Below are 12304 nucleotides of genomic sequence, written 5' to 3' on the forward strand. Positions count from 1 at the left end.
TTTCCATCTCAGCTTTGCTGTGGGAACTCAGTTACCCTACCCACATACTCTCTCTTTAGCAACATTGGTGGTACATTATGAAACTGGACATTTATGAATGAGACCAAAAGACTCTCTGTGTGTCACCATTATAAAAGAACTGCAGGAAGAATTATCTTTATCAAAATTACCCAGCTTACCAACCACTCCCCAATTTTTGCTGCTAATACAAAGTTTGAGACCCCTACATGTTTGCCAGCGAATTTTGAGGCGCACTGCATTCCACTGAAAATTGTTAAGTCTTTTTTCTTAATTATGACTGTTCCACTACTTTCCTATCGTTTTACCTCTGGGCACAGATAAGTGCAGATTACTATCTCTCCTTTTCAAGATTTATGTGTGGCCTGAGGACCATGGTCACCTAATGTTAAGTTGCATGGGTTGGATAATATTAGCTGCATTTTTTGATGTTGTGTGCATTTACGTTGCACAGACTCTTTCTGTAATTTAATCCACTATAGACTTCAAAATATTTCCCAGATATGACTTAAATTATTCCCTTTTCTAAACTGAGAGAATGGCAGTGGCCATAATTCTGTTCCCGGTATGGAGGCTATGTAATGATTATAGAAAGCTTTTCTATGTTGATACCTCCCTTGGCTTTGACCTGGAAGAAAACAGTTTCCTTCCTAGAGCTCCCATGAACCTGCTTTAATTATCAAGGCTCACCCCAAAGACATCTTTTCAGTGTCAAGCAGTGTAAAATGTAAAGTAGTTATGAAATATACCTCTGAGCTTGTGCAGATTGCATTTCTCTCACACCCATTTATTTTAGTGCATTGAAGATTAAGAAGCATGAGATGGAACTTGAGATAAACGGGAGTCATCAAACCGGGCAAAATCTGAATCAAAGAGAACTGCTTAAAGCAATGTTGTGTGTTAACTAACACAATAAAACTAAGAGAAGCCTTAACCAGGAAGCTCATGCTCTCAGCTACTGAAGAGATCACCAGTGCAGCTGCAATAGCTACTCCCACATCTATCTTCATAAAGCTATGTGTGCCCTGAGGGACCCAGGCCACATAATAACTCAAGCCGTCAGCTCTTTAGGAGACCAATAGTCTGAGATAATTCTGTTCTCTGTTTTGTTTGGTGTCTTCTTTTTCTTAAATTTAAAATTGTAAACCACTTTGAGTGCCTTAAAAGCCATATATAAATGCAATTAAATAAATGTACAAGGACATTGGACAAATTCAAGTTATGGCCTGAAATAAGATTTTTGTGGAAAGCAGCAGTTTCTGTCCCATTGCCTTTTCTCAACCTAGATAAATACATATGGCAAAGTCTTCTTTACATAATAGGCTTAATGAAAAATAACATTTATTTCCTTGGGTTACTATATTATATTGAATGTATTAGATATTACTGTGGCTCTTATGTGTGCAACTATGGATCAAACTATGTAGGACTGAAATCATGAATACCCCAGTGACTTCAAAAGCTAAACTTCAGGCATATGGAACCCTTGATTCAGGCTGGGGCTTCAGGGGAAAGGAGAGGGGTTTAATTTTTTCATCCCTGCACCGTTTCACCCGTTGAGTACTCTTCCCGTTCTCCTATTACTGGCGTCCTATAAACTACCCCACATCTTCCAAGGTTAATAGGTGGTAGTGGCTTTGATATGTGTTGCCAAGCAGGGGTAGAAAGATTAAAACTGTTCTCACTGGTCCTAGATCCAAATAAGAATGTTATAGCTTAAATTTAGCTTTTAAGGATGCTGGGAAAGATCTAGTAACAGATCTTTTGGAATCTCTTTGAGACCGCTTCCTTACATCACAGTTTTCCTATTTGAGTAAAACGCCCTTTTGAATAATTCAATTTTGCATAGTTTGTGGAAAACCAGGAGAGCGGGAGCTTTCCTGACTACTTTCCATAAGGTGGGGACCATCACAGAGAATGGACATGTACGGGCAGCTGTTGATTTTGCCCATATGCAAGGTGGCACCTGCAGAAGGCCCTGTTCAGATGATTGAAGCAGTTGTGGTAGAACACAGGGAGAGAGGTAGTCCTGTGGATAAGATGGACCAAGTCCGTAAAGAGCTTTGAATGTGATAGCCAATACCTCGAATTGAGCTTGGTAGCTGATAGAGAGCCAGTGGAGTGACTGCAGAATGGGAATGTATTCATGCTCCTCCTAGGTGCTGATAATAACCAAGCTGCAGCCCTCTGCACCAACTGGAGTCTCTGATTAAATTTAGCAAGGAGACCTATGTACAGTGCATGACAGTAGTCAACTCTTGATGTTATCATAGGTACTATTGCCAGAAACTCCGAACGTGGTTTGTAATTTCTCTCTGCCCACCCAAATCCTGAAGACGAGAAGAATTTTCATAAAATAGATGAGGATGAGACAGTTGTTTGGTGGGTGCTCTCAGCAGTTGGTAACCAGGGTTGCAGACATAAACCCCTGCTCTGGTTTGCTTTCCAGCCTGAAGGGTGGGTAAAAGTCTACATTTCAAATTAGTTTTTACAAAATATACTGGGTCCCATTCTGTGGATGCTCTGTGATTTTCAATAAAGCTGAGTATGTCTAGGGTGGCACTGGGGGGTATTTAGTGGGCAATCTGTGCAGTGTTACTCCAGTCTAAATCCACGGAAATCAGTGGTTTTAAACACGTAATTCTACATATGATTGCAGTGTGTATTAGGAAAGATGGTAGTGTTTCTACATTTCAGACTACTTTCTTGTGTAGCAGCAGGGGATATATATTGGAGTGCAACATGGCTTGAGTGTTATCATAAGATAGGATGGTCAACCTTTTGTTTACTAGTCTTGCTTTTGTGACTTTAACAGCAGTACAACAAGCAGAAATTTCTGGTCAATCACTTCCTGGCCTATTGGGGAGGGGGAGAAGCCTACACATGCTTAATTTCTGTGTATTATAGGCACAGAACAGGGATCAGTGTAGCAGGACTGCTATTTTTTTGCAATAAGTCTGTTTTTTAAGTAGACAAACAAAATGGCTATTGCCAGTTGTGTTGAAATGGTTGAAAAATGGAGCCAAAATACTCTGTTCACTTATCACCCTAACCACAGGACCTTCCTTCTTAATTGCTTTATCAGCAGCACCATCCTGCGCAGAAATCCAGTGACGCCTTAAAGATAATCAGAATTTATTTCAGCATAAACTTCCGTGTGTCAGAGCTCACTTCATCAGATCATCATGAGTCAAAAGCAAGGGTGATGAAAAGGGCATTGCTAAAGGAAACCATTAATAGCACCCTCCATGACATGTACTTATTTGGGCTGTGCCAGATGGTCACATTTTAAAGAGTGTCCAAAATTTCAAATGCTGATCTATTGATGCAAATTGCTATATCAAAAACAGGCAAGTTGAAATACAGCATTCCTTGCTTCCTTTTCAGCATCTGACACTGGATTTGATGGTCTTTGGTACCCCAAAGGAATATTGGTTGTGATCAGTTCCTGTTTGAATTAATAATTGACCAATTAAGAGGAACTCTGTGTTCCAGTAGCACTGACAGGAAATCATACAGGCACCTTTCCAGGCAGATGTTCATGCCTGGGAGAGAGAGGCGAATTCTGCTCCTCGGTCTGTTGGACTGTTGAAACACACCATCAGGTGCCAGTTCATGTTTTATATTCTGCTGCACTTTATTAATTCTTTCAGGATGTAACAGACTTAACCATCACCCTTGTTAAGAAGTGGGTCTTTTAACTTCACAGATAATTGCTACCCAAGTTTCAACAAAGCATATCATTTCTTTTCAATGCATATCAATTATTATAGGAAAGGAAAGGTAAGAACTTTTCTTGCAAGCTATCCTCTGTCTTTACTTTTTTCATGAAGTAATAAGTACTTTTCATCAATTGCCTTTTGTTAAAAGTTGAAAAATGATGATAGCAAGATGGATTATCTTTCACAGGTTCATTTCAGACTCTGTAAAGACCCTTTACAAACTGAAAAGCATCCACAGTTGAAAAACTCTCTCTCTGCTATAGCAGGGTGATATTACAATAGGTAGGAGATGGTGAAATATATTACGCAGCCTGATCCTATGCATGTACTTGTAAGTCCCACTGAGTAGATGCAAAAAAAGGGCATTCAGATTACTTATCATTATGAAAACTTGAGTTACATTTATTAATATTTGAATTAAAGATAGTAAGAAATTTACTGTAGTTGTTTCCATTGGGTTGGATCCAGTGCAGCATTTTTGAGGGTGCAAGGACTTCTGCCCATGGAGCAAGATGATGGGCAGTTCGTAATGCTCCCCTGAAATCCACTTGTGAGGAAGAAGGGACTCCCAGAAATAGTGCTTCAATAGGCATTTGAAGTTGCTGGATGGGAGGCAAGAAGTCTTGCTCCACGGGCAGAAGTCCTTTCACCCACAAAAATGCTGCAATGGATCAAACCAACTGTTTTCAATAGAAAACATTTCCAGGTGTAATTTTCCAGCCCATCCAATTGAGAGGAAATTCTGAGGTACTGCACCTCTCCTTCCTCCTAAATTTTCCTTTATCTCTTAGAAGCTCCTTGATACATAGATCTTGAGCAGCAGAATTTTTTGCTTTAGGGATGTAAGGTATAAAATAAATCTTGCAACTGCCAATGTAACTAATCCCTATCACTTAATAAAAAGAGTATTACCGCAGACACAGATAATTGAGGCCAATCATTTAAATAAGGAGTAATATAACACAAAGGGATAGCCCAAAGCATATGTGTTAGAGAATAAATCGAACCAGAGTAGAGATGGGCATGAACCAGAAAAAAACCCGAACCATGTGGTTCATGGTTTGTCATGTTTCACGAACCATTAACTTTCACAAACCTGCCCCGGTTCGCGAAACGGTTTGTTTGGTTCATGAAAACGGCACTTTTGGGGCAGCAAATCACCACTTCCGGGCCAGCAGAAGGTCACTTCTGGGTCAGCAGAAGGTCTGCAGAAAGCCCATCCCCCATTGCCTAGGAAACTGATTGATCGGTGCCAAGCTGTTTGCAGTAACAAATGAATCAAATGAACTGCCCTAAAATTCGTGGCAGTTCGTCAGAAATGGGCTCTAATGAACCGCCAGTTTGCGAACCATGAACCAGCCTAGTTCATGCTGAACTTTGGTTTGTATTTCGGTTCATGCCCATCTCTAAACCAAAGGAACAGGTCCTTTTTGAATAAGGTAACAGTGTAACTGCCTTTATAACCATAGAAGGGTTGGCGTTTAATCTGGCAAGAAAAAAGCTTTTAAAAAGCATAGAACTGTTAAAAAATAATTATATGATGGCAAATCTCTTCAGGGAGGAATACCAAAAAATTAAGAAGAGCAAGCACAACGAGTTCAAATCACTGTGCTAGCATAATCAATCTCTTTAATATATTTTTATTATGGGAAGAGCCTCCAATTTTCCAAGTTCACTAATCATATCTAAAGAGAAATCAATCAACACAATCCTCATAAATTTTAGGTAGGTCAGAGAAATTGTCCTGGCTCATGCACAGGCAGCACAGAGAAGGATAAATTGGTATGAGTAAGCAGGCTTCCTATTGCTGGGGTATGGGAAATCCTGATTCACACATGGCAGTGGGGGGGGGGAGTGCAAAATCTGTTAAAATGCAAATTACATTTAGATTCTACAATAAGCCAGTTTGATTAAACCTTGGTTAGTTGTGACCTCTGAGTGTAGGCAATTCAACAAATTACAGTAGGTGGGTGGGTGGCTGGCATCAAACCTGGATTTCAAACTAGAATTTGTAGCCAGCTGTTAACTTTGTATTGATTGTGGTGTGTTGTAATATTTGAATTCACAAATTGTTGAGCAGCACTTCCCCCTTCAACCACTTGGCCATGGTAATGGCAGTATAGGGTAAATGCCTCCTTGCTGGAAAGCAGAGAGGAAAGACAAGCAGACAAACTGGGGTTTATGTACAAACCGGGATTAGTTACTTCTGTCCTGTAGATTGACTAGAGTTTGTTGCACAACTGTGGTTTATTGTGATGTTTCAATGCAGCCTTTTCCCCCCCCTTAGTGACCAAGATGACCTGGTTTTTGAGGAGTTTGCTGGTCAGCAGCGGAAAGATCAGAACTCTGAAGAGGACAATGAAGCTGGCTCTACAAATAATGAGTGACAGACAAGGAGGGTGGATCAGCTAGAGAAGTCACAAGAGTTATTTATCAAGGCAAACCAAGTAGAAAGTATGATGTTTCAATGTCAAATAAGCAATGGTATTTTAGAATAAAGAAGCAGAATGGTTAAGTTTAGATGATGTAGTGTTGCCTTTTATTAAATGTGTTGCCTCACTAAAAGAATGGATCTTATTCCTTTATTTAGAAATTAACAGTACAATGCAAAGAATATTTTCTTGGGAGTAAGCCTTGTTGAAAAGACCTAAGTAGACCTTCTTAGAATTGGTCTGAGGTCCCAGAAAAGCAGAAAATCTGTTTGTGATCATATACTTCAGAGATGCACATGCCAGGGAGTCAAGACTGTCCACAGCTTCCTGCTGTGTATATTCAAAGTGGCGCACACATGCTTGTAGCCCCATAAATTCTGATGCAGCAGTTCTGGGCCTAGTGCCCAACCAAAGGTATGAAATATTTTACATTGCCCAAAACAATTCTGTGCTGGTGGTTCAGGAGAATATGAGTGAGGCAGGGACTTCTTTTTAAACTGAAAAATGGAGCCTTTGTCTTAGAAGTTTTCCACTGTGTAAAAAGGGACACTGAGCTAGATGGACCACTGCTTTGACCCAGCAGGGCTCTTAATGTTGTTAGTAGGTGGGAGAGAGGCAAAGAACACTATTTTCTGCTGCTACATGGTATCTGATTAGCAGGATTAATCCAAATGGAAAGTTATAACTAGAGGTCTGTGAAATAAAGTAGAAGGAAAAGAATATATACAACGCTCTTTTCGAGAAAGAGTCCATAGAGAAAGGAACATCTGATCTACTTTATTGTAGCTGTTAAAGACTGTGTGAAAATACCATTGAGTTTTGCTGTGAGAGGCTGTGAAGGGTCTATCACTTATGGTTTTTTAGTAAAGTGTAGTTAGGTGGCAGACAGGGATTTGACAGAAGAAACATTGTTTCTTTTTGTAAAAAGAATTCAACACAATACACAATGTATATTAAGCAAATAACTAAGAAGCTACCAGCGCAATCCTGAGAGGGGAGCCAAAAGTGCTCTGGGAGCTGACCAAGAGTTTCACTGGTGTATTCCAGACTTACACCAGTGCAGTAGTCCGGCAACACTCTGTCTGGGCCCTCTGCTGGAGCCCAACTGGAGCAGCTGAACACAGATGTAACCATGGCTCAAGTCCCTGTGCTGGCATGTCAGGGAATGGGCCGTGACTTAGTCAACTTCCTAAGCCATTTTGGGCTCAGGAACTCCCCCTGCAACAGCAGCAGCAGCAGCAAGTTACAACACAAAAAATGACAGCGTAGCCAATAGGCGCCATTATGCACATAAAGTCAACTCTCTCTCCCACACCCAGCCCTGCTCAAGTGGCCCGGAGGAGCATAGGATGCTGACTACAACGGGGATCAATCTGCTCACACCCTTTTAGCAGCAAAGCCCCCTCACTCGCACCCAGTCAGCTCCCAAGGCACTCTACGTAACTTCTGACCACAGCACCCATGACCTCATGTAAGTAGGGAGGTGACTGGAGGTTCTGCCCAAGAGCCCCCTGCCATGGAGACTTAGAGCACGAGGTGAGAGAGGGGGTTCGTGGTGGTGGGACAAGAGTGCACAGAGGAGACTTTGTGAGTGCCTTGTACTCACATCTGCAGGGAGAGCCACCCAAGTTCCCTTCCAGATTACCCATCTTGTGACTCCTGCCTTGGGGAGGGGTGATGGCGCCCCAACAGGTAAGAAGGATCTGGGGAGGCGGCTGCCCTGGCTTGCCTGTTCACACTGGCCTCCCCTCCCCCACACCCTGTCAAACTCCAGCCTCTGTGGTGGAAGCTCAATGTGGAGGGGCATGGCCCATGCCTGCCACACAGGCAATTGCCCAGGGAGCTGCTCTCGAGACAGCTGTTTCGGGGGGTACTTCCATCAGCCCCAAGACTTGGGTGGCTGATTCTGAGTGCCAGGGGCTGTGGGTGCGACCCTCACTGAGTTCCACTGCCTTTCTGGTCTTACTTTTCAAGGAGAGGGTGCATGTTTCTTAGAGCGGCAGAAGGGTGGAATTTACAAGTAAGTGGTGCTTCAGCTGCCAGCCTGGCCCCTGTCAGAAATGGGGGTCGGGTGAGCAAGTAGCCAGGCACCCTGTCGGCACCTTTAGTGTAACTTCCCCTCATGGGGCAGAGCTCCTTTCGAGACAGGCACCTCTGTTGGAGTGTGGCATGCCTGATTGTGAGGGTTTTTGTACACTGTGCATCTGCTCTCTGCAGAGCAGAGGAGCAGCATTTGCAGCTGGTGATAACAAAGGTGGCGTGGCCTGCAGATTGGCTGCACCTTTCCCTGCCTCTCAAGGCACTGTCAGCTGCAGCCAACCTGCAATTGGTGGATTCTGCTGGTGTTGCCAGAACAACTAGGGAGCATTCTCTTCTGGCCATACCTTGCCAGGCTCAGCTGCTGGTGTGGCTCTCCTGTAAAAGTCTTTAGGAAGTGGACAAGTGGCACCATAGGTTCGAGGGCACGTGGGTGCTGACAGTACAGCGGGCCTCAGGATTGCACTGCCAATCATTATTTGTATTGTATGTGGAATTCTGGTATGTAATAAAAGGAGGACGAGTTTTGTACAAAAAAAACTTTGTCGGTTTTGAGAAAATTTACTAAGTTTTTCTTAGCCATTAACCTACTGAGGGATGTACATTTTCATTCTAATGCTTAGGTATTACTACTCTGGCAGCTGCTAGTAGGTTAATAAGCTGCTTTCCGCCCTTTTTGAACTAACAGTGCAAACCTATCTGCAGGTTACACCACCCAGCTGAAGACAGGGAAACGTCTAAATACTTTACAACATCATAAAGTTATGGAGGTAACTTTTATTTAAAATGCTGTAAATCTGAATAATAATTTAAAACTACACTGATACAATTGGCCAGAAATTGGAAGAGGATGAGGGCAGATCAAGAAAGAAGCAGAGAAATGGCCAACAAAGTCTTGCTCCTCTGGGCAGGGCCAGATCGAGGGGGGGCAGAGGGGGTAGTCTGCCCCTGGCACCGCCAGGGAGGGGGTGCTGGGAACAGCTGCCAGCTGCCGGAGCGCGCAGGCGGCAGCATGGGCAGCCTCGCAGCCCCCTGTGCTGCCTTTTGCCTGCCCCGCAGGACGGGGTGGCCGGCTTGCTGCACACCCCCTGTCCTGCAGGGCAGGCAAAGGGCAGCGCGGCTGCCCACGCCATTCGCCTGCCCCGCAGGAGAGGGGGCAGCCAGCCGCCCCCTGTCCTGCAGGGCAGGCGCATGGCGCGGGTGGCCTCGCAGCCCCCCACACTGCCTTTTGCCTGCCCTGCAGGACAGGGGGCACGCAGCAAGCCGGCCGCCCCCTGTCCCGCAGGGCTGGCGAAAGGCAGCACGGGGGGCTGTGAGGCCGCCTGCGCCATTTGCCTGCGGAGAAGCAAATGGCGCGGGCGGCTTCCCAGCCCCGCATGCTGCCTCCGGCCCCCGCGTGATGACGTCACCAAAATGACATCATCATGCTGCACCAGGAGCACGCGTACTGCATGCGCACGTGCACAAGGCCAGACTAGGGTTGCCCCAGGTGCCGGCAACCCTAGATCCGGCCCTGCCTCTCGGTCAATGTCCCAACTCTGCCAACAGATAGGATTGTTGCAAGCTAGGGTGGATCCATGGTTTCCAGCTCCAAGTTGAGAAATTCCTGGTGATCTAGGGGGTGAAACCTGGAGAAATCTGGGGAAAGTGGGGTTTGGGGAGGGAAAGGACCTTGACATGGCATAATTTCATACAGTCCACCTCCAAAATTAGCCATTTTCTCCAGGTGAACTGATCTCTGTGGCCTGGAGACCAGTTGTAATTCCGGGAGATCTCCAGCCACTACTTGGAGGCTGCCAACCCTAGGTGGATCCCAAAACAAAGATACCTTCTGGCATCCTCTTACTCCATCCAGATCCAACCCCAAGCATTGCATAGCTTGCCCAGATACCTAAGCACCAAGAATTTTGTCTCTCTAACCTTTCCTTCTCAGCAACCACCAGAGGAGCAAAAAAGGCTCTGATATAATTACATATTTATTTGAAGTCAAGTAAGAGACACAGACTTCCCACCACTCCTCCTGCTACGCCCATGCAAGCTTTGTGGAACATAGGATCCTAACTGTGCAGCAATTCAGAGCACACCATCAGCAGTACATAAAACCCTGGCCACATGCCCATAACTCAGATTACGTGGTCTGCCCCGTCTCTCTGGCCTTATGCAATAGCAGTTTAGAACACTTTGGTGATGAATACCTTTGGGGAAAAGCACTTTGCCAGCCTCAAAAGCATCAAAACCAGACTTCCCATAGAAAGACAAGGGGTTTCCACATACTTTTGGACCTCTAAGTATGCAGAAAAATTTAAATTAACTGAAAAGATAAGACCCCCGAAGAACAACAAAACCCAACTGGATGAGGATGGGAACAACTGGATATCATTTCAGAAGCAGTGAGTGTTGCGAATTAAAGTTTAATTCTACATTCTACAATGCAAAGGTCTACCACTTCCACTCTTCATTGTGCTTAAATGGAAAGTGAAGTTTAGAGGACCTAATCCTTTCATTGGGACTATGTCTGCCCCCACTCAAATATGGCTGTAGAGCAGGATGGCTGCTATTAAGCTGCAGTAGTGCAAAGTCCACTTTATGAAATGCTTCATGGATCAAAGTTTCAGAGTTCAAATAGCTTTTGGCTGAGCACATGATCCAGCAGAAGTTAAAGCATATACTACTTGTGGCCGGAGGGGATCTTAGCCAATGAGCAACAGTGGCCCCAAGCCCTGTGCTGGGAGGGGGAACAGCCCACAGCCCCACCCCCTCAAAGGAAGGAGGGGCTCAGCTGGCTTCCAGTGGCAATGGTGGCTCCTGTCCATCTTGCATGATGTGAGGACCATCACTTGCTTGGCCTCAGAAGGGTGGTGGCAGCAGTGATTCTGAGGGCCCATCCTGCACTGTATCCAGGGTGCCAGAATCACTAAGACAACCCCTGCTTGAGGTTACATCCAAACAGTGCCTTTCAGAGCAGTTGACAGAAGTGGAAGCTTCCAATCATATGTATATGGTTGGTCACAGTATGTGATTGGTGCAGTTTATATTTTATCTTATTTAAAACATTTTTATGCCACCTTTCTAGGCAAAGGTTACAGAGACTGTGGGGTTCACTTGGACAACATAGAGCCAGGGTGATGTGATTGTGTTGGACTATTACTGGGGAGACCCGGTTTTAAATCCCTACTCAGGCGATAAAGCTTAGTAAGTGACCTTAGGCCAGTCAACCTCTCTCAGTTTAACTTACCTCACAGGTAGATGAAATGGGGGAAGGAAGAGTTTTCTAGAGGAAGTGTGGGATAAAAATATTTTAAGTAAAAACAAAAGCCTTTTTAAAGTGTTATATGGGAAGCTTATCCTATAGATGCCAAGAAGTCTCTTTTAACAGATGAGACTATATTTCTTTTTCTATGCATGAAGAGGAGATGAACATTGTAAAGAAACAACTGTTTACATACCAATGACTTCTATTCAGGTGGCTTTGAGTCCAGTGGCATCTTAGAGACCAACAAGATTTTCAGAGTGTAAGCTTTTGGGAGTCCGAGCTCCCTTCTTCAGACACCATTCAGATGTTATACTATAGTACCATCTGTCCCTTTGATGTTGTATTTGTGTATTACAATATTCCTATATAGAAGACGCTTCTCCATACGGAATGACTGTTTAACAGGTTTTTCTTGCTGCATGTACACAGTGTGTATGATTGGTGCACATCATAATGTATAACAAGATTGCCAGTCTGTTCACGAGGACTATTAAACGCTTGTAGGGCAGGGACAGACCCAACACAGTATCATTCCCCATTGGCAGGGGAATGATACAAATGATGCTCCACATCATTTGTACAAAGCATCCGTATCATATAATTATTTCAAGATCTGCTCCTGAGGTAACACGCTAGTAACCTACACCGAGGGACGTCGCGGCAATGCAGAGTGTAACCGCCAGGGGGCAACCTCTGCCACGACCGCCAGCCCATTCCCCCCCCCCCCGCCTCCCGTTCAGCGGCCTAGTTCTCTCAGCCGGCTTGCAAACCGCAGCTCGGAGCGTTAGGTGGCGCTGCCCGCCCAGCTCCTTACGGTGCAGCATGGCGGCGGCGGGTCCCTC

The 12304-nt window shown here is 44.6% G+C and overlaps 1 protein-coding gene across 1 annotated transcript in view; it reads left to right on the forward strand.

Moving 5' to 3' along the window:
- The window catches only part of SAG (S-antigen visual arrestin), a 30285-nt gene extending 24051 nt beyond the window's left edge, over positions 1-6234 (forward strand). The window contains exon 14 of the mRNA XM_054983322.1: positions 6028-6234. Within this exon, the coding sequence (XP_054839297.1) occupies positions 6028-6152 (125 nt within the window). The 3' untranslated portion in view covers positions 6153-6234. The remainder of the gene's footprint in view (positions 1-6027) is intronic.
- The last annotated feature ends 6070 nt before the right edge of the window (positions 6235-12304 follow it).

Source organism: Eublepharis macularius, chromosome 6 (genome assembly GCF_028583425.1).
Source record: "Eublepharis macularius isolate TG4126 chromosome 6, MPM_Emac_v1.0, whole genome shotgun sequence".
NCBI classification, from domain to species: domain Eukaryota; kingdom Metazoa; phylum Chordata; class Lepidosauria; order Squamata; family Eublepharidae; genus Eublepharis; species Eublepharis macularius.